Source organism: Lipophrys pholis (genome assembly GCF_963383615.2).
Source record: "Lipophrys pholis genome assembly, chromosome: 12".
Lineage (NCBI taxonomy): Eukaryota > Metazoa > Chordata > Actinopteri > Blenniiformes > Blenniidae > Lipophrys > Lipophrys pholis.
Genome location: NC_137641.1, coordinates 18685104 through 18711203, shown reverse-complemented (window position 1 = coordinate 18711203; position 26100 = coordinate 18685104). Strand labels below are relative to the sequence as shown.

Sequence of the window (26100 nt, the reverse complement as noted above, 5' to 3'; positions counted from 1 at the left end):
TCTGACTAAGAATACTGTAATCAACATTTACTCAGGCAAAATACAATGTACACTTTTATGACTAATCCCAATAGATTTCGGACACCACACTAGCTTTCAACACTAACAATAGTCACAAGACCTCCCAGACCAGAGCTGCGAGGAAAGAGCAAGGTTATTCTTTTCTCTCAGTCATTGCAAAGAGATACTCATTTCTCTGCCCTTGCGGCGAATGAATAGACCTTAAAGCCCAGTGACATCTGAACTTGTAAGATTTAAATGGGCAAATTGAACACGCAGCATTTTAAAAGGAAGAGGTCAGCCGTTCATTATTAGAAAGGACATGAAAATGCACAACGGTATACTCCAACAGATGAGACCAAGATCCAAATTACTACCTGCATTATCCAGATTGCTTCTTTAACAACCATATGGGACCCGGGCTTGTTTTGCCTGAGTCACCGAATGGCACATGTTTTGAATGTGCTCTAACAGGCTTCGCCTCCAGAGCCAAATTAATTGTGCTTATGTTGTTGTCCTAGTCTGAAAATACTTCATAGCAGTCATTCTCGTGGCCGTCGCTCTTATGGCTGCAAGGCTTTTTATGGCCTTTTTCTTCATTACTCATCCGGAGAGTTTATTTTAAAAATCTGTTCTGCACATTTTATCCTTATTTTCCGCCATGTTTTCCGCCTCAAAACTATGTTAGCAGACTTCAAGTAGATTTGTTCAGTTGAAGAAAAACCTAATAAAGACTTGCAAACACATTTACACGCAATATAATATGCGAGGTCTCCTCCCTGCTGTTCCCCTCCGCGCCGAGATCCAGAAGTCAGCCTCACGAAGTGTCGGTGACATCAGTGTCAGAATATAGCAGCGCTGCCTACATACGCTTTAGGAGCATTGGCAGAAACGCTCCAGCTTTGACCACAAACACACCCTTTTAACAAATATCCAGAGAAATACAGCGACACCAGCCAGACAACTGTCCTCAAAGACAGACACTGTTACCTCCACCAGAATCTTGTTAAATTCTCTCAGTTCAAACGTATGGTCAGAGTTTTTGTGTTCCCCTTTACTTTCCGGGAGGTAAGAGATTAACATGTCCCTCTGTGGTTCAAAATAAAGTCCCCACAAGATGCTAAAAGCAGTGACTAAGAGGCCATGTGGCCTTTTTCAACCTGAGTCTTTTTTTTCTTACGCGTGTGGCTGCTCTGGCTGGTGAGCCTTACAGTTGCTATGTCTGTTATAAAGATTCAGGACACAAGAATTGCACAAGCTGTGACTGAAAACCACAGCCTAAGAAAGATTTCACAGAATCAGTCAGAATACAGCTATTCTTACTTCTTTCTTGGCAAAATAAATGACGTTTGACACCCATTTCCACAAAGGGCTTTAGCATATTTTTAGGCCTGTTTTGAGTTTAGAGCTCGTCGTTTCAATGTTTTGTTTCACTTTCATGATTAAATCATCTTGAGCCACACTGTGTGGCATGAAGTGTTTTCAGCTAAAGACTGTTATTAAAAAGCTGTCTCTATACTCACTGCTTAGAGGAAAACTGGCAGAGAAACAGTTCGCAGCTCAACGGTGAGCGTGGCGGAGCATTAAGCTCTATTTTCCAAACTGTGAGTAGAAACCACAAACTATGCTAAATAGAGCATAAATGCTGCACTGTAAAGTAGCCGGAAACACTTTCCCTTCATCCAACTTCTACACTGGTTCCAAGTCACTAAACGGTCAAAGAAGATCCTGTACAAAAATATAGACGCAGAGAAAAAGACAATGACATCATGAACAGGAGTATTCTAGAGAAGCTTTTTCGTTAAATAGGAGCAGGTACATTAGAGCAATCTGCCATGAACAATGGTGTCCTTTCCTTGTTCATTTGTCCCAAAAAAGCACAGAATGAACCAATGGAGGTGGATGTGTTGGTGGAGGATAATATGGAGGACATAGGAGCGTTAAAGAAAGTAAATCTAAATTGGGCAAAAACAAAAGCATAAGAAGACATTAAGAAAAGACGTAAATGGGGATCAACCACAGCAACTATATGCAGGTCGTTGGGAGCCAGCAGAGGAAAAGCCTCTCATCAAAATAACTATCCTTTATGAGCTTTCAAAATCGGACATAATCGTGAACAACACTGCAAATTGTAAATCACAGTGCATGTTTTACATGAATCCATTGGCATAAACTGCTCCCAGTATTTTTTTGCAGGATCGAGAAAACATGCCCGATATTTCACATTCTCCACATGAGCAGTGTGTGTTGGTTTGCATGCGTGTTAGATAGGAGACCAGATACATGTTCATGCAATATCGAGTTTGCAAAACCATTTTCATTTGCAAAATAATGTAGTAAATCAAGTTCTTAGCGTCGCATGAGACTGGACCCAAGAAGGAAGAGTTCTCACTATAGTGAATTTAAAGATCGTTAAATACAGTCCCAGAAAAAGCCACAGTCGATACCAGAACGTGAGACCTACAAGCTTGAAACGAGTCCGTTTAGAATCAGTTTCACCTCTGATGTTGTAGAAATACGTTGAGTGTGATGAACCGATACTTTCAGCAGTGTCATTAACGGTAATGTGCTCCGTCCTTCAGACTTCCTGCGACGCCTTTAATGTACAGGATCTCTGTGCGTCTTCGGAGAGGGCCGCAGACATGCAAGACTGAATTACGGGACCAGTGAGTGAGCTCAGGGAATCAGAGGGATGACATTACTGTTTGCTCAGTGCAGCACAGACCTTATAAAGTGACTTGGAGAGGTAATTGTAGTCTAAGAAGGGGCGCGGGGCCAGTATATCATCGTGAGTAACGGCTTACAGCACACATTGTTATCCTTAAGAAGTCGTTTATATCCAAACACCGAACTTTTAGCACTCACATCGAGGTGTGAATGTTATTACAGCAAATGAACTACAAAATCAAAATACTCTATAACTCTTCAAGTCATTCTTTTTTTACTGCAGCCTTGTAAAAAGAGCTGCATCAGCTTATTTTCAACGGTGAGTTCAACTAAAAAGCTGGAAAGCGATTCAAGGATTTAGGAAAGTGTCATTATTTCTTTACAAAGCTCAATTGCACATGGAAGGGCAAATAATTCCAGTTTCTTAGAATGTATATTTCAACAGTGATTGATATTGTCAGGCCATTATTCCTCTAATGAGCATTGTGTGTGCTCGCCGGATTGGTCACCAGTCAACAGCATGCACTCTGAGCACAACAACAACAGGAGGAGCAACGCTTTGACGTTTAGACGATACAATTAGCAGCATTTGCTCAACTATCAGTGATATTTTCCTCGGATATGTGCCAGTAAGCATTTAGTAGATCTGCAGTGAAACAGTATCGATCGTGAGTTTAGCCGTTTTAGTTTCTACCAGTTAAACTGAAGAAGCTTTGGATCAGCCTTGGATCGTATATGACAGTTGAGGACAGCCCATAACGAAGGCGACAGGACGTTTATATTGGAGCAAGCAGAAGCAATAAAAGTCACCCAGGCTTACAAATTGAACTTAAATTTGATGTTTGAATTTTACACTGAGCAGAAAGAGTGGTAACAAATCCCAGCTGGTCTCTGATCGTCACCACAGCTCATCAAAAATAAAAGGCTACACTCCTAGTTAATTCACTTACATAAGAGCATCAACCGAGACATGAATTTAAGAGCAGAGCCGCAGAGAAATACGAAGAATAAACACAGAGAAGCAACCAGGCAAGGGAAGGGGGAAGGAAAAAAGAAAAAAAAAGAAAAGCCCATTATCCTCTGTTACGAGCTTGTGCATTTTAAATCACCAGAAACCTACAGTGCATTAATATGATATAAAACATAAACTACAGGGAGTGTATTCTAAAATACACTCCCTGCTTATCATGTTTTATTTTAAATTCCACTGGATTTCTCGGACTCCCTCTGAAGATCTCTCCCACAAATCATCTTGCAGGCAGTCTTGAGTACACGTGCATACAAACAGGCAGACACTCGCACGCTGGAGATTCAGTGACTGCGATCAACAGTCCAGACGACAGGCAAGAACAAGGGACGTAATTCTGCAGTATTTCTGGAAATGTGCCACTCCGACACGGAGTCAGACTTCCTCTTTGCGTGAACGATTGTTTCCGACGCGCACAGTTTCTCCGTCTGCTTTGGTCCGAACGGCACCTAGAAAACTACAATATCTCTCCAGAAATCAGTCTCCACGTGTGACTGACAGCCAATTCACTCCTGCTGCTTTTCGCTGACCAGCCTATTACCAGACTGAGTGACAGGCCAATCGACAGCGGGGCAAACAGTATCGACTGGAGGCTCAGAGATGCTAATCAAACTGAACAACAGCCCTTCGCCCGACGTGCACAGAGACATACCAGGACAGACTTGTTTGCTTCACCGCATGTTCAATCTCTCATATGAAACGTGTTTCTTTTCATCCAACTAACTACAAAATCTTCAAAACAAATGGCTTTAATCAGGACAAAGCTCATAATAGATAAGTTCACTTTACACATAAACAGGCTGGTTTAAGACCACGGTCTACTTTACAATGTGTATTTAAGGTAACAGTGACCAGCAGCTGTGAGTGGCAATTTTACAATCATCAGACAAAAGACTTAATCCTTTTTTTTGTTTTTTTTTATCCACAACATGTTGGTATTTGGTAATATCTAGTGATTTATGGGATTCGCCACAGTTTTCCTATTTTTGCCATTTTCCTCTTATAGTGGATTTATATTTATGGAGGTGGGAGCCCTTGACTTTATAAGCTGGAAATTCCCAGTTTGGAGATGGGTGCATTCACATGACTAGAACATGACTAGAAAATATGCAGTTAAATGACAAACAGTAATATTATGCCTGTGACTTTACAGACGGGACTTTACAGAATTTAGAAGTAAGAAATACAATTTCTAATGTAGAAACACAAACATTCTCATGTAGACACACAAACGTTGCAATATTGAGTAAACTTAACTTTGAAGGGAGGTCTCAAACTTCAGTCAATGTAGTTCTAGTTTCACATCTAAAGGATTTTTTCTCACTCCCCATTGACTTGTGAACACACAATCAACATGTTCATGTGACGCAAAGAGTTTGAAGTCTGAAAATCTGAAGATAAAAGCAAAAAAAAAATGACAACACATAAACGTGGTATGATTAAATTCTCATAAAAAGAGCATAATACATTGATACTATTGGTAGATTGACTCCAAAGAAGACAATAAAAACTCAACTTTCAGTTTAAATCCTGCTGCAAGACGTTTGGGAAAACCAGACCTTATATGGAGGAAAAGTTTACAAAGAGCTCTCCCAGAACATTTCATTAGCTCTGCATCCACAACATCAAACAGCTTCCCATTGCTAAGCTTTTCCGTTTCCCCTTAACACCCTGACTGATGCTCTGAAAATCACATTTACTTAGTTTAAGCTTCGTGTTACGGTTTCTGCTGTCTACAGCTGTTTTTAGATATACGCTACACACCTCCGGTTTATGATCATGGCGGGTTTATCTTTCGGGGTAGGAGGAGAACATTTGGTGAATCTGTCATTACGTCCTCTTACTCTCTTCACACAAAAAAAACCAAAGAGAAAATAAAAGAGAAATTTAAGAGACTTTTGTGGCCAATGCCCAGAGGAGGACGTTTATGGATAGAGCTCCATATGCAGCAATGAGAGACGTTCAGTGTTTGGAGGGTCCCATTGTCTTTGAAAGACACTCATGCACACACATATAAACGTTATGATGCAAACTTTTGCCTGAGCACCCGCTCAAGTGAACACACGCCATAAAAAAAACCCCAAAAAAACAAACTAACACATCTGTTTCCTCTCAATGGAACAACAGAGGCCTTGAAGCGAGATACCACATCGTGTTCGCCAGAGGTGAATCTCCCTCAATCTGTGCTCTATTTTTCACCGAAGCCATCACTACCTTGGCAGGATAATTCAATTCATTACCGCTAATTGTGTCAGCGAACAACTGGAAGTTTCCACTGTGCGAGGCGTCGAGTTCTCACACAGTTCAGCCATCTGCTGGAAGATTTCTCTCTCCACAAACTAAAGTGAAGACGACAAGCACCTCTGTGTTTTTCATGTGTTTTGAAATGACCGCTGACTTTGAGCTGGGTAGATATAAAAATGATCTTTATTCTGTTGTGGAGTCAGTTTCTTGTAGATCTCAAAATGGATCCTGCTTTAGATCACAGTGAGATGAAAGAAGGACTCATCCAATCATCAGTACGTTCATTGCTTTGAACCCCAGTGCCAACAGATCTTCACTCTGGGCCCTTTGGCAAGGCTCTTAACCCCTAAAAGCCTGGGTTGTGTCAGGAACCATCAGGAGTGACATTTGTCCATTTACAAATATATTAAAGGCTTAAACTTTTAATTAATTCGTTACAGAAAAGAAAAAACAACAACAATGTGTTAGAACTATTAACACATTTAATCCTGCTTCACCTTTACACTCCAACACAGAATGTTGGTCAGCTGAGGAAGTTCCTTCAGTGTTGTACACTGCGAGAGGTGAGTGGAGTCAGAGAGCGAGAGCTGGGAGTTAACAGCGAGGTCGCCTTGTTTTGTTTCAGCATGGTTACAGCTGACAGGTAGCGTTTTTAATTTTTTTTTTTTTAGTTTAATAAAATGGCAGTTTTCAAGACAGGAGAATTACTCCTTTTGCTTTCTGACACATACTGACCGACACTACAATACCGACAACAAACCTGTTCGTAGAAAGTGGCTACGGACATCACAGGCTAACAGATGTGATGGGAGGGTAATGCTTGGCCTGCTGGATGGAAAGTTTGAGTTAAAAACAAGTGGGATGGAAACATGGATGAAGGAACAGCTGAATGCAAAATATGCTTTGGTTTCACCTCAATGCTAAACATCTAGCCATCTGACACGTGGTTCAACGTGGGGAAACATTTGTGTTCATTCATTCACTCATCCTTCAAAATCAGTTTGAATAGAAAAGAATTAATGTTATTACTGAGATGTGATCAAAGTGCCTTTAACTATGAGCATCAATTACCCTTAATTATTTAGATTGATCTTTTTAAGTTGAGTCCCACCACTAATTTTTAAAATGTAGTAGTGCTTTTTTTGTTGCTTGCTGTTCACATGTGTTCATCTGCAGCTCTGCAGTAATGCAACTATGAGAGAAGACTTCAGCAAGGTGAAAGCCTTTCAGAATAAAGGACAGCCTCAGTCACCTCGGCGACCGAACTGCTACCGATTCATAGCGAGGTCGCCGTGGTCCGACTGTTCAGCTATTCTCTGCTGAAAGATTCACAAAGGTCACCCAATGGGCGCCCTCTCTGTGGATTGACTTAAGTAATCGATGAGAGTTATGAATATATCTTGGCTTGGTAGGACAGTAATAAAATTATTCCACTTTCCTCTGGCCCAGGGAGCAGACTGTGGGCTCCACACGTCCTCGTATGGATCACTTTTCCTTGAATACAAAGTCATGCTCCAGGCCAGCCGCCAAAGAGCACACACTCGTGTACGCCGACACACACCAAATACAAGAACATATTTGTGCCCACACACACACACACACACACACACACACACACACACACACACACACACACACACACACACACACACACACACACACACACCCACACCCACACCCACACCCACACCCACACCCACACCCACACCCACACCCACACCCACACACACACACACACACACACACACACACACACACACACACACACACACACACACACACACACACACACACACACACTGCAGGGAGCGTCGTCCCTCTGTGGCCAATAACACAGCGAACATGAGAAAAGAAGCTTTTAAAGAACCAAAAACATCAGTTCCACTGTGTGAAGATCCAGTGATAAGGCCCACAGCGCAAGGTGGTGTGTGTGTTTCTAGAGTAAACAGTGCTGGGTGTGAGGATTTCTCTTTGTGTGTGTGTGTGTGTGTGTGTGTGTGTGTGTGTGTGTGTGTGTGTGTCTCCGGTGACACAGGGATTCCTTGAGACACCTTGCCCTCTGGCCAGCGTCCAATCCACTGCAGAGAGGGGGTGGAGACAGCGTCAATCATTTAAGACGACACTGCGGCTTCTCTTTATCGCTCGCGGTGCGTTCACACAGTCACTGTGGCGACTCCGTGGACGTCTGAACCGAAGCCGTGTGGGTGTTCAAACTGCATCAAACAAAGTGGATCGAACTCGGCCAACCTAATAACCTCCCCACCAAGTAAAACGTTACGAAAGCAACATGATCGGAAACCTGTACAAAGCAGTGTTCTTGTTTTAAGCACTTAGGTATGTTCCTCTAATTCATACGGCAAGCGAGGAACCTCAACTTCATCTGACAGACTGAACCTGTGACCAAATTTACGGGCTGGCCTGATGTCGAGCTGCATGTTTACACCGCTGTATGAGTGAGTGCTCACAGGGCAGGAGCCGTAAACTACTAGAGTCATTACAGATATTCAACTGATGACCACATCTACGGTATGTAGCATTTTCAGTGCCGGTCAAAGAGAGAGAATAAAGGTTTGAAAGAAGTCACATGAAAGCACATTCACAACGTGGTCAGACTCGGACCACAGCCGCACTCGGTTGATGATTATGTGAGTCACGGCAGTAATGGCAGTCATAGCAGTCATAGCAGCCAATGCTCACCTGCTTGTTTCTCTTGATCTCCAGCAGGAAATGCCACATTGTTAAAATACCAGTGGGAAAACAGGATTCCCTGTACATTCTGTAAACTAGTTATTTCATGCCCTATAAACAACATAAATTGTAGAGGTAAGATTGTTGCATGCACACACTGTGACATCATTGACCACATCTGCTGGTTGCTTGATACCCCTTATTTTGGGCTCTTGACCATTCAAGGTTTACCTTTATAAGTGGTTAAACGCTCAGTTGTGCTGTAAGAATTGCAGCGGAAAACACACAGAAAATGGACTGTTGTAAAAAACATTGCGAGTACGAGATAACCAGTATTACCGGGGAAACTATTATCTCTGACTTATCTCTGCTCTGGAAACCTGGATTATTTTAAGATCCACTGTGGGTTAAGTGGTTAATGACTCACCTCTCGGCGAAATCACACCAAACTTGAGTCCAGGCTGCAGGAAACTTCCTCCACAGAGTTTGCATTTTCACAATTTGTTTGTTTGGGTTTTGTCCATGAGCCAAGCAGACGCATTTATGGTCAAATTGTTACTCTGAAAAGCGGACACGGCCGATCTCGATTACCACTGGGAGTTTGGATGAAGCAGTATAGAAGACAGATGGACTGTTTCATGTTGGAACGTCTGATAAAACTATGTGTGTCTATCTATCCACCATGCATCTTTTGTTAATGCGTAATCCTGAGTGGGATGAGGACGCCTGTTCCAGCTCACGCAGGATGCACCCGGCACAGGTTGAGCCATCACAAGGCTAACACAGACACACAAACAACCATATACACATTCCAAACTATGACTAATTTGTAGTCATCAGTTCAGTTTAAGTTCTCAAAGTGATTTGAGCAAGAACAAAGTTAGTGGTGGCAAGGAAAAGTGCCGAAATTCTAGGAGGAGATTCAAAAAAGAAAAGAAAAGAAAAAAAGGTAATTGGAGTTGGCATGTTTGCTTTACTGCATTAACCACACTTGTAATTTCTGGTCAATCACACACTGGTTGTCAGCCACCACACACACACACACACATATACACACACACCCACACACACACATGCAGATGATGATGTGAGAACAAGCTGCTGAGAAAAATGAATGGCGTCATTCTGTTCCTTCAGCCCTGGGGGAGAAAACAAATGTCCCTATTCTGGCAAAGTATGTATACGGCTTTACTGTAACAAGAATGTCTCTGGGGTGTGGGAGGATCCCAAGAAAAACACATTCATGCCCTAGAAAAACATGCAAACTCACACCTCGAAGATATTACTGGGATCCATACGTCTACTAACAGAGGACGACTGTTAACCCTAACTCGCATCCTGCTGCTGTGGTTGACAACTCCGGAGGAGGACAACATTTCAAAATTTTCATTACACTGTTTATACAAATTATGCCCAAGTATGTAAATATCAGAATGTTCCTTTGTGTGAATGGAGGCGTTTATTCATTGTAAACTGGCTGGTGGGGAGGGACCCAGTAATGGGACTCTGTGCAACGGAAGAGTTTCTAGTTTTGCAACAATTGGGCTCCACCATCAATAATGAATGACAGAGAAAAGGATGAGGGCGGGAGGCAGAGCGGAGATGTGCAAACACACTTTTATCAGGATTTAGCAGTCAATTAGTGAGTAGGCAGCGCTCTGCAAGGGCATGAGACAGTAAGTTTGTTCCTGAATGTCTGTGTCTGTTTGCTTCTGTAATGAAGTGGTAATGGCGCAGAGAAACACTGAATGCACATAGATTTCCTTGGAGGGGGGGGGGGGGGGGGGGGGGGGGGGTATAACACAGGATCCTGCAAGAATCTGTTGTACAGCTGGAGAATTTGTATTTTTTTGTTTAACTTGTTTCAAAGTCAGTTTTTATGTAAAGGTCTGATTGTCTTAAAATAAATACAGTATTGTTCCCAATAGATGCGCAGTGCACGAGTGCAAGCCTTGGGGTGCGCGTCTTTTGGGAACATGTGAGCGCAGGTTCAAGCATTCCATAAAATACGGTAATTACATGTGCCTTTGCTGACACGGAAGTAGTTCTGCACTTGTGCATATCCAGATTAAGACGTTCCCCGTGCCGAACCGACGGCGGACAACCCCCCCGCAGAAAACCACACGCGGAGGCGAACAGAAGAGTATTGGGAACAGATCAGTAACTTAACTGCATCGGATGTTTTAGAGAGGTAGAGCTTCCCACAAGTGAAAATGGGCAGAATCTTAAAACAGTTTTAGAAAGCCATACAGTGTAAAAGTGCTCAGGTCTCTGTGCATGGTGTGTTAGAATTCCAAAATTCTTACTTTCTCTTTTTCACACATCATTCCAACGTTTTCTGAATTGCGATTCAAATAGATAAGATGATCAAAAAAGATCATAGCGAGTTAAAGAGTTTCAAGTGGCAGAGGCATGAGTTGCTTGCAATTTATAATGTTATCGTACTACTATCACATAACTTTTGTTCAATATTGTACAAACTGTATTTTCAACAACCCAAAGCCCGTTGGAAAAAGCCCATTTGATTTTTGTCAAGGTTGATGCTAAATTTGTGGTTTGGCCCACAAAACTGTGTCACTGCTTCTGGAACTCTGACAGTATATACAGTAAGCTGCTCATTTCAGCTGTGCAGAGAGTAGGCAAAAAAAAAAAAGAAAAAAAAAGTGCTCCAAATTCAACTTGAAAAGCGATTGTACATCTTTCCTACAGATGCAGCCGAGAAAAGACTTCTTGGGCTGTCACTTCAAGCCATTCGCAGCTACTTTGCCCAGAGCAGGCTCTGCCATTTATAGGTCTATAAAGTGGGCCAAATGAGGGAGAAGAAGCAGTGACGACGACAAAAGGATGAAAACTGGACAGAAACATTCAGAGCAAGAAAAAAAAAGAAAAGAAAAAAAAACAAAGGAAAATTCTTGACAAAGAATGAGAGGAAAAAAATGCCCAAAAAATAAACTAAAAAGCTTAAAATGACTGTAGGACCATGTGGACGCCATGTGGACGCCATGTGGACGCTGCAGATGAAGCTTTGAATCCCAAAACAGAGCTGCACATGTGGAATCACTTCACATCATCTTCCGACATTCATACAAGGCTCTGTCACTCGATTATCTTCTCTTAAATAAAGAAAAGAGTGCCTATGTGAACATGTTGTCTACATTGTATACACCACGGTGACTGTGTTTTTGTTTTGTTTTTTCTTCCCCTGCTGCTTCTGGTCTCATTTCTGATGCGTTAATAACACAAACATGCCCTGGAAGACAAAGTATCAGTCCGGAGCAAACATCACACGGCTTCAGGATGCCCTTGTTATCTCGCAGTCGGGGTTTATTTGCACAATGTTTCTGTTGAAGACTTTACAGACTCCAGATCAGACCAGAGAATTGCTCTCACACAAACCAACCCGGAGAGGCCATTAAGCCCTTTCTTTTTTCTTTTTTTTCCCAGCCCCAGCAACATTGAAAATTTGAAGTGCTTTTACTAAGGGGCGCACAGGTTGAGCTGGGAGAGCTCGAAAGTGGGAGTTCTCATCTCCATTTTGCCCCCGCGTAGGTACGTAGGAGGAGAAGCTGCTGGCTTGGATTCTGCCGCCTGTCAGAAGAAAAGAGCACTAACAATAGGCTGGACTGGAAAGACAGAAAGGCACAAAGCAGTGGCTGATAAAAGGATTTTAAAATTCTGTCTGACTGTGAAAAGACTCCACATCACACATTTAATGACAGATTTCTGCAGATAAATGATTTCTATTCACATTTCCTGCCCGGGCTCACACTCGGTATTATGCAGAACTCTTTTTTTTTCTTTTTTATAATGGGACACATTTGATATTATCGTGATTGCACTGAAAAGAAACGAAGAAAAACCCTAAAAATAACGACTGTAAATGCTGCCGGGTCCTGTATCTTTGCAGACGAGTGCTGTCGCTCCACAAACTTCAAAATCAGTTGTCATGGCCAAATTGGGCTTATAATCAGCATTTATACTGTGGAGTGCGCTTCAGGCTGAGAAGAGAGAGAGAGAGAGAGAGAGAGAATGTGCAGGGGGATAGCGAGGAGGATATTAAGTGACATAAAAGAGATTTCACAGAAGGAGCGATGTTACCGAGGGGCATTCGGGGAAGGGATGGAGGAGGGGGGGGGCAGATCGCAACATGAAATCTGATCTTCCCCCGGAGCCGACGGTTATTCAGTCCCTCTGCAACTAGCTGCTCAACAAATAACGAGACAATAAAAACGGGAGCCAGGGCCAGAGGAGGAAGGATGGAAATCAAACACCTCCTCACAACTACTGAAATGTTTTTCTTTTCCCCTCCCATGTTTTTTGACATTTACAAATGTCTGTTCAAACCAGACAGATTTTGATCTCCCTCCAAATCGATTGAGCCGCGGCTCAGGCAGTTTGGGAGACTTTTCCTCCCGTCCCTCCATCTGTGCAGCCATCCTTCAAACAACATCCACAGCGCTTCTGCTGAATCCATCAATATCCAGAAAAATGAGCTAAATGACTTCCAAGTTTTTCTCTTAAAGTTACTTGTGGCAAATGTGGTGACCCCAAACACCATTGTTCACCAGGCACCTTCATTATCGTCTTTCTTCATTTGGGCTGTTCGGTAAATGAGCTTACGCTCCCAGCTGGGAATGCCAGTCCATTACAGGGCAAACAACTCCCCTATAGGGGCAATTTAGGGTCACCAATTAATACACAGGGAGAGAAGCCAGCTGGTATTCGAACTCAGACCTTCTAACTGCAAGACGAGCACGCTAACCACTGCGCCACCGTGCCACTTCACCATTTAATGCACATATAATATTAAAAAAGTGTTTTTCTTAATAAAACAAAGAGAGTAAACACAAATCACATGCCATCCTCGAGGATCTTCCAACATATCTGCATTTCTGACTGCATTACAACGCAGCTTCTCACAGAAACTGTTCAAACGTGCTGACTCATCCACCGAGGAGTGTCCAACGACGAGCCGTGACCCACCAAACAAACAGAAAATGTTGGTTCATTAATTTATGTACTGTGGTTTTACTCTGGCGTACTCGCTGCACTCAGCAGACGGACGCAGCCAGCTGATCCACAGCCAACGCCGCTTCACTCATTAGCCTGATAATGGGGTATTTTTACAGCATCGCTTGCTGGTGTTGCAATCGCTGCACTTCTTACTCACACAGCAGGTTGGAAACCCTGAAATCTAAAGCACGCACACACACATACCTCTAATAGCCCGGGCAACCCTCAACAACTGAGCAAAGTCATCCAGCCACCCTGGGCAAACACGGGTCCAATGACAAAGAGCCTGAGGGACGCAGAAAGGACACAAACTCTGAGAAAGACCAAGTGAGCGAAAGGAGAGCTGACAGACTCAGAGGTGGCAGAAGGCCTATGAAGTAACAGCACAAGCACTGTGTGCCAGGTAATGAGTCCTCGGTCTTGTTGTATGCGTTCAAGTCAGCTGGTTCCATCTTGGACCCGTTCCAAACTGCTAAAAAAACTAAACTAAATTCATTTAGTGAAAGAAATTAAAATCCCAAGGTTTTCCTCTAGTGTATTACAGGCCTGGTGGAGTGTGTTGACTCCCATCAGGCTGAAGCAGCAGGGAGTTTTTGTTAAGTTATTTCAAGACGCTTCAGAACTACAATCCCAACGAGGCAACTCAGCCGGAAACACGTAAAGCCGTTGGAAACCTCTGATATCCGTCCCCAATAAATGTGGTTCCACCAAGCCAATAACTCCAACCAAGGATTCGTTAACGCGGTCGTCTGTAGCAGAGATGGAGCAGGAGTATAAATCACATTTAGATTGCTTCAATCAGAGGTCGATGGGTATAATCCAGAATTCAACCCAAATTATAAGAAATGCCCTCAAAAGTCAGAATGTGGTCAACCAACATGTTTTGGGCTGTTCTTTTTCCAGAAAAATGGAGAAATTGCTTTTCTGAGGGAAACATTGAATCCTCAATAAAATATTTGCATGACCTCAATTCCTGCAACCCATATTTGGACGAAACAAGAATAAAACACAGATGGATGGATTATCGCTCAGTTATTCTGTTAACTAGAAAAAAATACTCAAAGGTTTGAATGAGAGTGCCTCTCAGTTTTACTTAATGTGTATTGTTGCTTTTACTAGTTAAACCTCTTCGAGGTTCGACTTCATTCATTCTGATTTGACGCCTGTAGAGATGTCAAAGAATTATACAATCGGTGAATTATTCTGTCCTTGATTTTAAATTAAAGCCAAATGGTGCCACATTTATGAGTAATATGCATTTGTGGGATGAGCAGCGGAGCTGTTGCTTGTGCACAGTGAAGATGCAATGGGGGGAAAAAAAACCTAATATTGTCTGGTACGCCAAGCAAGTTGAAGTTAAAGAACACAATGTTAACTGGAAAAATCCATGGGAAAACATATCAAGGCATGTTGTAATTGCTTGCGTCTGTAGTTGAGGTTTTGTAAGATAAAAATGGGATAGAAACAAAGCAAATCTGAAACAGATCAAAATATATCTGTAGAAATGGAAGGGGGGAAAAAAATAAATAAAAATCAGCAAGCTTCTTGTCGTCACATGAATCTCAACTTGGATCTATCTTGTTATATTGCAGAATTAAAGAAAAACTACAAGAAGCGCCCTCGGTTGAAGGTGTTGGTGCATGATAAACAGACTGAGCAAATTAACACAGACACGTAGACGGGATCATAGCAGGAGGAGGAGACACAAAGAAAAAAGAAAAGTGATGTTCTTTTGAATCAGCTGTGCTGGAGCTGGAGGGGGAGCCTCAGCAGTCCATACCGCTCTGTAACAAGGACGCCTGCTGCTGACAGTTGGCATTGATTGGGTTGTTTTATAGGTATTCGTCAGGTAAACCCCTCTACAGCAATTACAGAGAGAGGCCTGCTTTCTCCTGCAGAGGGGGGAGTGGCTTTGATCTTTCCCTGCTTTTTCCTCTTTTTGGGTGAAAATCCCAGGAAAAAACAAAGTCAGAGAGGTGATGCTCTCCTAACTGGCTCCAAGCGAAAAGCAACTGGCAGCAGCTGTTTAAAAGGAGCAGATAAAGAAAGAGAAGAAATTGGCATGATGTGAAGGGAAAGAAGGAGATGCGGGAGGAGTTTTAAGGAACAAAAGAGAAGAAAAAAAAAAGAGCTTGATTTAATAAAGCTTTTCTTTAAATCTGAATTCTCTTTACTGGTAACCCCGATTCAATAACACATGATTCAGCGTAGAAACATCACCACTGGGTCAGTGCCGAAAAAACCTTGTTCTTTGTGAGGCGGCTATCCTTGCCGTTAAACACGCGTTCACACCAGAGCTGCTTTGTAAGCAATGATAATCCTGACTGCAATATATGGGACAGGATGCATTAGTGTTGTAATGAGCGCAGTGTTGTGAGAGGGGAGGAAAGAAAATAATGGAAATCTGATGGTCACTGGGTTATAAATCCCAAAGTAAAAAGCCGAGATTAAAGCTTAGTTGTTTGCATGACGAGACAGGTTTCTGTTACCCTTTAATCCACAGGAGAGCATCAGCCGGCTCTCAGTTATACACACATGACCTGTGTGTGTCACACAGCGACAGATGCAGATGGACAAATACAATTTCAAAATAACCAATTTACCATCGAACATTCACTGAGCTCAAATTAATCTCTGCTTCTGTGTCTGTGTTATCTGCATTGTACATCTACAGCTCCACCATCACCGCACTATTAAAGTACTTGTGTTTATTTTTCAAGGGTGGAAAATTATTTACTCAAATCTTTGTAGCTCTTGTGAGTTACGTCATAAATAACATCATAAAACTACAGTTTTAAATGTGAGTTTGCCCTGTTTTAGTAAACAATAACAGACATCACTGAGATCTAAGCTGAGAGATTTGTGACGCATCGACTACATTTAAGTAGCATTAGCGTTAAAACGTCAAGGGTGGATTTGTGAAAACAGGGACAATCAATGCTGCAAAATGTAATTTTATATTCAAATAAATGAAGTCACTCTTTAAAGAATATGCGATCATCTTACTGGTCAGGCTAACCTTATTACTCAGATCGGGTTGAACGTGGCTCACTAACTAAAATGAGTTGGATCCTTATAACCTAAACTATTTAGTACAACTTTAAAGGTTATTTTCACTTTATTCATTTATAAGCACTGAGTGAGAGTTATCGATAGGACAAGCAGCCTCAGACAACCATAAAGCCTCCTAATTATAATCGATAGATATAAAAAATAAAAAAAAAAAGTTGAATAAACTTCAAAATCTGAATTTTATTATTTACTATTATTTGACCTTTAGAGGCCAGTGGCGGCCGATAAGGGAAGCAAGCTAGTAAACAGACGCTTCCTGGTTGAATCTCACTGCTGTTGGGTCAGGAAGGGCACCAGGTGTAAAATACCTACCAGGTCAAACAAGCACATCACATGATCCACTGAGCAGAACCGAGGACAGAGCAACCAGAAAGCAAGCTCAGAAATATGTGACTTTTGCCTTCAGAAGAAGGTTTCCTCAGGTGGACCTTCTGTGGGTTTTAAAACAAGTTCAAACACGGAGACAAGGACACATGAGAAGTAAATTAGCCCTTAATTCCAAATAGGCTGGGACGAATCATCGTCTGATGCACTGACGACATTCCGTTGTGAGTGAAATCATTTATAAATGTAATTGTAAAGCATTAAATTTTGTTTTTAATGACACTTTACAAATTTTTCAGTCATTTTCTGGAACTGGTTTTTCTAAAATTGGCCGAGGGCTCCTTTAACGTCTAAATCGGAACCAGTAGTGTGGACAAATAGAGCCAGCTCTGGACAGGGTTGGCAGCCTTGTGGCTCATTGCGTTATTAATCTTTATAGAAGCCATATTGCTTTGTGGTTTTTAACCAGTAACCATAAGCCAGGTCTTTTCTTTTCTTTTTTTTTTCCCCTCCATTCGACCCTCAGCCGGGTCCCTCAGAGAGCGAGCTGTGATTAATAACCCATGCAGCTAACCTAGGTAATGCGTAAACACACACAGGCAGACAGAGCGAGGACTTCTTGGAAAGCCAAAGGCCTGTGGTAAGCGGTTAGCGGTGGACACTAACTAGCAGTGATTTCCTGCACTGTGGCCGGTCCAGATGACAAGCTGAGTGACTGCAACAACACGGGCCATGTCGCACAGAGCCAAGATGGCTGACATTCAGAAAGAGAAGACCGTTTTAAACAGGGAGAGCCAGTCAACAAAATCTATGTCTGGGATTTTGCTTCTTTTTTTTTTTTTTTAAACGCTGTCAATTCCCAGAGGAAAGACTGCAGTTGGGTGCTTGGCATAAGAAATATATAAGCACACACAAAAAAGGAGAAAAACAGAAGTAGAGAAGAAGGAGCATGTGTTTAGGTTTGTTTATAAGTTGATCTGTATCATTATGATTGAACCATCTTTCACCCTGAACGTTGAGGAAGTAAAGGACAGAACACACACCTATCCTCAAAGCCATTGTTTGCGTTTAGATAAAACACACACACACACACACAGTAGAGGTCGAGAGCAGGGCTCACCTCCCTGCTCCGGCCTCACAAAGCAGCAGCAGTTTTTCTGTCACTGGGGAGTCACTGGAGCTGCTCCACCCTGCCATCCACTGCCAGCCCGGCAACGGCAACGCCAGGCCAGCCTCAGAGCCAGGCTGGACTCCCACTGCAGGAACATGCAACACAACACTGCCAGGCGACATTTCAGACATATGAACACTACAAACGAAATCCTCTTCTATTCACATGACATTTATGTATTGAGCTGCAGGTCTATCTAAGTTAGCAGGTTTTAACCAACTTGCCTCAAATTTAGAAGATTGTGTCTTGAGTCATATTTAGCATTAACTCTGGCCTCGATCCAACTCAACAGAACCAGCCACACACACACACACACACTAATGGGAATGGCTGCCATGCAAACTGATCGACTCAGTGATTCTTTCAGTTTTGCACGACGACACAATGTGTGGAGAGGAATCAAACCACCAACCGTGGTATTGGAAAATACCTCCTTCTACCAACTGATCCTCAGTCCCCACAATGACAATGACATGCAGCATGTGATAAATACTGCCGAGTTTCAATACACACTTGAGTGTGTGATGTTAATGCTGTCAGATGTGTTCCAGATTTCTTCTTCCATATAACAGTGCTCTCTCTCTTTCCCTTGACTTGCTCCGACTGTGACAGGGCCTTCCTTTTTTAAATTACATTTTTTTCTGTTTTGCTTTTTTTGTATCAATAGCATGATTAACCACACTCAAAATCGTGTTTTTTCACAATACATACATTGTGCATGAAACAATTCCTCAAAGTTTAGTCAGTTTTTTGTGATATAAGTATGATGTCATGATAAGATTGTGAGATATTAAGCGTCCCTATTCTGTAATCTACTGAATAAGAAGCAATACTCCAAGACATAGAAAGCAGACTGGATGCTAACTGTAACAATAAATTAATCTTTACATGCTTGTCACATATGTACCGTCTTTTTATTGTCCTACGTAGAGGACACATACTTTAAAAAGTGGTGGTTAAAAAAAAAAAAAAAGTGTTTCAGTAACACATATCCATTTTGTTCGCTACTTGTGTGACAGAAAAGGGTTGATTAGATAAATAAACATAATTTCTTGGAAAATAAAGAGGCTTAGAAAACATGTTTTCTTCTTCCATCGCCCTCGAAAGAGGACCACGGGATAGTTGTGTGTCTGCAGAATTGGTCTGAGCAGGTTGTACCAGCTGAACGAAAGCTCAGGTCGAGCACCCAGCTGGTGAAAAGAAAAAAAGGCCGATCAGCTCAAAAATCCCACCAACTCCCCCTTCTTCCCTCATCCCCCATCTGTCTCTCCGCCCCTTTTCCCCTCTAAGGGTCCGACTGTAAGCCTGCAGCTCCTTCGAGCCGGCTGAGGTAACCCAGCCTTTCACTGAACTGCTCTCACACATCTAGTGAACAAGGCTTTTTAAGAGCTCCAGTCGCTCCCCACCCTGTGTGGAAATGGGGGTCAGTGTGCCGCACCAGACGGCTGTAAAGCATTTCTTTTCATCCCCCCCCCCCCTCCCCCCCCCTCCCTGCTCGTATGTAGAAATATATGATGAATCACGTGATAAAAAGGACAAGAACTGCGCGCACACACACACACACACACACACACACACACACACACACACACACACACACACACACACACACACACACACACACACACACACACACACACACACACACACACACACACACACACACACGTTCAGAGAAGACTCAAAACTTTGCTGGGAACAGGCCGTTATCTCCACACGTCGGACGCTTGTTACAGGATTTACAAGGTGTCAAGGAATCCCAAACACACAAACCGAAGCCGAGGGGGACATATGTATTTCGAAAATTACCCAGCAGATCAAATTTTCAGCTAAAACGTTGATTTCTTCTTTATTTATACATCTGTTTATCTACATACATTTTAGTGTAAATGATGGTAAATCATTTCAAAAACATATGAACCAGGGTTTCATTTTTTTTCATTCTACATTTTAGATGTGCATATAACAAGCCAGATGTCATCATTATGATTACTAAAACAGCATATACATGCCACAACAGAAATAAGAAACCTTTGGAATAAGCTGAAGTCCCTAGTATGGGTTCCAAAAATCTATGTGAAGAAAAGTCGTGTGTTTAATTTCATCTCATTTTTGAAACCTTTGAAGAGAAGAGGTCTTAAAATATACTTCGAGGTTAAGTGTTACAGGAAAGGTGATGAGGATTTGCATGTATTTGCTGGACCATAAGAGCAAAATAGAAATAGAATAGAAACACAGTCGCGGGCAGGATCCAGCTGACTGACTGGGAAGCAAGTGGACAATAAAGCCATTGAGTCTGTCCAGCTTTAGTATCCCCGCCGTTAGACACACAAACCCACAGGTATTCACTGGCTTCAGGGCCGATTTTTCCTCACATGAACTAATGGAAACAACGTATGGGGAGACTTTTCTGGTCACCACACATTTCATTACAGAGCGCCGTGAAAGCCGCTTTTCTTCAATGAAGTGACCTCATGAAAACTTGCTGAACTTGTGCTCTGTACTGAGGCGACTCGTACAAAATGGGAACTCTTGTTTGTAAAACTTAAGTCTACCGTGACTCAGACCTCAACGTGGGTCTGCCTCCCTGAGGGTAACTAACTGTTTTTCACTGCTTCCGTCATTAACTTTCACTTTTTCATGTGACTTGTGGCGGTTTTCCAGCGAGTGATCATTTTCTTCACTGCCGCGGGAAGACGTGAAAGATTGGAGTCGCAGCGATGATAAAACTCTGCTCTGCTCATGTTTGTTCAATCAGTTCACAAATTAAATGTTAAAGCTTTCCCGCTGTTTTCTTTTGATAGTGTTTCCTGGCCTGGCGTTCATTTTCCAAAAGTTCAACCTTTTCCAACACATGATATTAGGTGAACGTGCAATAATGTTGTTTACGACGGTAGGATTTGCGATGGATACAGGCACAGGTCTTTTGTGTAGTGAGACGTGTTCAAATAACAGCTCTTTTTAAGAATTATTTGTGATTAATAATATTTAATTTTCATATTAAAAATTCTGAAAACATCCCCCCCCCCCAAAAAACTACTATTTTGCAGTTTAGTCATTCTTATGAATTATGTGGGAAGTTGATATTGTTACAACAATACATTTTTTGCTTGGTTTGTCCTTTTGTTTCTTGCTGGTTCACAGAAGATGAATTCATACTCATCCTTGCTTGCAGTTGCCCCAATGACCCCATATTATATCAATGAAACACACACCATTAGGTGATAACTGATGCCATTCGAGAAGGAGAGGAGAGGAGAGGAATCTTGCGCTCTTCTTTGACCTAGTCTGAAAACGATCTCAGGCTACAACGTGGGAATGCATCCTGTACACCTGCCGCTGACGGCAAAGTCGCCTAAAGGTATAAGAGTAAACATCAAGTGTTAGTGTCTTTGTGTGTGAGCTTCAGTGTGTGCGCGCGCGTGTGTTTCTGTTACACAACAGGAGAGTTCTTCCCATCTGCGCCTCTTCGCAGCCCCCGCATCCCTGACCAATGAAGCGAGAAACGACAGCTCTGCCTTGCACTCTGCCTCCCTCAGTCTTCCTCACAACACCGTCCCACACTTCATTATTATCATCGGCCGCCCACCACCGACAACACGCTCTCTGCTCCTCTCTCGTCGCCCTTACTATCCTCTCTCCGCTCCGCTATCTCACACATACATTTCACGTTACAAGTGAATACACCGGCAGTGGATGGGTGATGCAACAGTCATTGTTTTCATCCACCGAGCTGTCAACATCACGCCTGTCTGCCCTCAGCTTAAAAAAAAACAAACCCCAGAGCTCTCTGCAGGGTGTCCAACCAACATTTTGACTTCTTATGACTCAAATTCCAGATTATCCTTCTAAATGCATCACCGTCTGCGACCCCTGCTCCTCCCCTCCACTATCTCCATCCCTGCGCTTCCGGGCTTGCCTAACTTCCCACAGGGCTCATTGTTGTGGAAAAGATTGGTAAAACAAAAGAGGGCAGACAGTGCAGTGATAATCCTAAACATAGCAGCTGGAGAATCAGATAGCTATTAGCTGAGGACCTGCTATGTGGGCACAGTGAACTTTGCTCTTCACGCCACTAATTCAGCCTTCACTTGATTAAAAGTAATGTGGAATGTTAATTAAAAGAAGAAAAAAAAAAAACGTTCACTTTCCCCAAATGTATTTCTGAGATGGGTTTCCAAACAGGATGCAATCATGTCTGGAAAAACCATTTTAGCCGAATCCATCAGGGCCGCTGTGTCAGTGCTTCACCTCAGATAAATGAATTATAGATGCACAGAGACCTGTTCACCACTCAGAACATTTAGGCAGGGAGAAGGATCAGGTTGCAGCTGCCATGAGTGACAGTAATATGCTCAAAACTGGATCACGTATTGAAACAACAGCGATGTCGAGCATTTGTGTAAATAAAGCAGTAAATCTTGTCTGAAGGCACCAGGAGACAACTTTCTGCGTCCGTCAGGAGTCCGTATTCCCTCTCATCCGATACTGTCCGCGTTTCCCTCCCTCCCACCATCTATCCATCTACCTCCTCCCCTCCTTCCAGCTCATCCTGGCACCCAGAGCGAGTGAGTGATGCCAGCGTCCTGCTGCCCATCTAGTCAAGCAGGGCACCAGTCCCAACTCTGTTACAATACAGTGAACGCTAAAAGGCTAAAAGGCCACTAACGTGTACAGCAGGACAGCTGTTGAGAGACAACTCACCAAAATGTGCATGACTGCTGCCAACCACACCACGATAAACAACAATCCATGTCTGACAATTATGTCAAGTATTTGAACTACCCAAGCAGTGCTTGGATTTTTTTTTTTCCCCCTTGTGACCTGGCACTGCTTTCACAATGGAAACTTCACTGAGCAATTGCGGCTAAAGCTTCCCAATGTGATTTTCTCCAAGCAACACAATGATGTGCTTCCAGCACGACAGGATCAGTTAACCACTGCCAATGACTTCAGCTCTGGGCAGCACATCTATCTGTTGACCGTTCATTACCGGTGCCACGGCTCACAGGGCTGCTCTTTAGTGGTTCAGTATACAACAGATAATTGTTTGGAGAGATAAGGCTGGATTTCTTTTGTTCTGGTAAAAGCTGATGGAGAGTTTCATCTTGTGGTTCCGGGGAGAGTTTTGTCTATTGTCGCGTTTCAGACGGACAAAAAGAAACAAAGACGGGCAGAAACGACACCTGCACTGAATAACTCCACACTGCAGGAGTCGTCTGAGAAAGGGGAGACCTGTAGGTTCAGCCCAGACTGACCACATTTATTGTTCACCCACCCGGCTGACATTCCAGGAATAAGCAGAGGTGGATCTTTCATCTGTCTCCCACGCAAGGCCATCCAGAGGACACCCAGTCCTGTGTGTGTGCATGCACACACACACACACACTCATACTATCAATCGCTAGAACATTTGGCTGCTTTGTGGTATTAAAAGAAAATTCTGAATACGTGAAGAAGGGCTTAAAAACACAATAATGCCAATGCCAACATAATTTTGGCATGACCAAATGATGACTGTGGAATCATTCACTGTGGAATTCAGGATTTCCTTCCTCCACATATTAGCAGACAGTTATTCTGGGCAGATTTTACAAATATGTGTTGAGCTCTAGCCCACCTGCCCTCCATCACAACGTGGATTAGACACAATAGCTTCCACTCACCTAGGTGGTCTCCATGGTAACTGTTGTCATGGGATGTTCTGCCATGGGGCATGAGGTCATGGTGGGCAGCAGGTGGCCAGATTTGCCCAGTCTTGCGAACACTCACAATAGTGGCCTCAGACATAACCACATGGCCTCCCTGCTGCCGGTGGTGACGCTTCTGGGACTGCGGCGTTGGCGGACTGCTGCTGTCGAAGGAGTGCTGGGAGTTCTGGGAGTTCTGGGATGGCGATCGGCTCTTTTCCCTAAAGGGACGGCGAAAGGCCGTGGTGGGGCTGGGTGAGACATGGCTGGACTGGCCGGAGGAGAAGTCCTCTTCGCTGGATGTCAGGTTTTCATTAGAGCTGCAGTCCGGCGTGTACCCACCGCCGCCGCCAACATCTTCGAAGCTGCCCGGGGAGTAGGAGCGGCGTGGCCAGGTCAGGAGGTGGTCATCACCCGCGCCGTGGTCTCTCATTGTGACTCCACTGCTGCTTCCTCCACCACCTCTCCCATCCCCGCTGCCTCCTTCACCCATCATCACCCCACCAACATAAACACTGGAGTAAGCCTGGAACTCAGAGGGCTGCCAAGGAGGGGGTGGAGGCTTTCCCCCATTGGCTCTCCCTGAATGTCGCTGGTTGGGCTCTCCATCTTCGTATTCTGCATCATAGCCACAGGTGCTCTCAGTGGACCGCCCTCTGTACACTGGCCTGGCCCGGAGCTCCCCTGCCACCGTGGCCAGATTACCCGGGAGGGAGTGTAGAGATCTCTTCCGCTCCATTTGCATGGCCTGGCTGCCCAGGGAGCTGATCTTGTCAGAGACATCACGGTCGTTGACCCTGACCAAGCCCCTCTCGTGGTGGAACTCCATGTTTGTGTAGAAGGGCGGTGGCGGCGGCGGCAGCTGCTTGTCCTGGCCTTTCGCTACGTCACCCGCAGAGTGAGAGTTAGCCCGTTTAATCCGTTCAAAGTTGGATCTCAGAGCTGCTACTCCAAGTCCCATTCCCAGCTTGTCCTTGGGGTCAGAGGGCAGCTCCTTGTCCGGGGGTGGTAGAGTAGGCCTGCGAGGCGACAATGCAACGCCGGATCTCTGCTTGGACGGTGAGAGGCCGTCTAGGTTGTCACAGGAAGTCGTCTCAGCTTGCTGGGGTATCTCAAAGGCCGATTCCAGGCCATCACCGTGGGAGGCCGACTTCCTGGCCGGCGGAGGTCTGGGTTTGGACCTGCCAGTCGCATCTCCGAGGGGCTGGAAGCGGCTCCTGTCCCCTCCACTGCCACAGTACCCCACTCCGCCTCCTACTCCACCAGTCTCCTGCATGTGGGGCTGCTGGGATGGGGACTCTGCGCCCTGCGTGGCAGCAGGGTCCACCCCCTCGTTCAGCGGCGTCTTCCTGAAGCCCCAGCGCTGCTTGTCGTAGCTCTTCCTCTCCTTGGCCAGCAGAGTCTGCAGGTAGATCATGCGGAAGCGCTCCTTGTTCACCTCCTGCTCCAGGCGCCTGATGGACGCTTTACACTTCTCGAGCTCCTGCTCGATGCCTCCGACAGATCGCAACTCCATCTTTGGGGGTTCAGACTCCGGAAACTGCGCTTTCCACGCCTCGATGAACCCCACCGGCTCCACCATATTGTGCCTGACTTGTTTCAGTGAGCGACCCCGGTTCACACACAGAGGGCCGACGACAGTGCTCCCACTCCCCCTTTATTTATTTCTTCTATATGACGTCCACTTTGTCAGACTCCTGGTCAACAATGGCCACCTCCGGTGAGAAAGCGGAGAGTTTATAAGAGACCTTGAGGTAACCCGCTCACAGACGCACAGTCTAATTGCTGACACTTGTCGTCGGTTGCGCAGCCGCAACAATACATCCCATTCTGAAGGAGAGGAGCCGGCGGATCACTGGCAGGGGAAACATGCGACATCAAAACGCTCTTATAAAGCGCATCTTCCTCCGGCATTATTCCACAAAAGGATCTGAAAGTGTAAGAGAAAAAAAAAATCCCCCCCAACACAATGACAGTGTGTCTTCGCGGGGTGACACGGGTGTTCTTGTTCCCAGAGAGGAGGAGGAGGAGGAGGAGGGGGGTCGGCTTGAAGAAAGTGATTTAATCCTGGCGGGTTTACTCACTGTCTGTGTTAAACATCCCCGGCTCGTCCGGTCCCACTCACTCGTGTCCATTCACAGAGCTGTAATCCCAGAGGCTGCTGCTCCTTTGTACCAGCAGCGCTCGAGGAGAATGGATAAAAC

General features: G+C 44.1%; 1 protein-coding gene across 1 annotated transcript in view; it reads right to left on the bottom strand.

Annotated features, from left to right (window-relative positions):
* Positions 1–25478, bottom strand: part of bcr (BCR activator of RhoGEF and GTPase) — a gene marked incomplete at its 5' end in the record, with an annotated part of 91178 nt that extends 65700 nt beyond the window's left edge. Inside the window, one exon of the mRNA XM_080476677.1 lies at positions 23873–25478. Within this exon, the coding sequence (XP_080332803.1) occupies positions 23873–25478 (1606 nt within the window). The remainder of the gene's footprint in view (positions 1–23872) is intronic.
* Between the last annotated feature and the right edge of the window lie 622 nt (positions 25479–26100).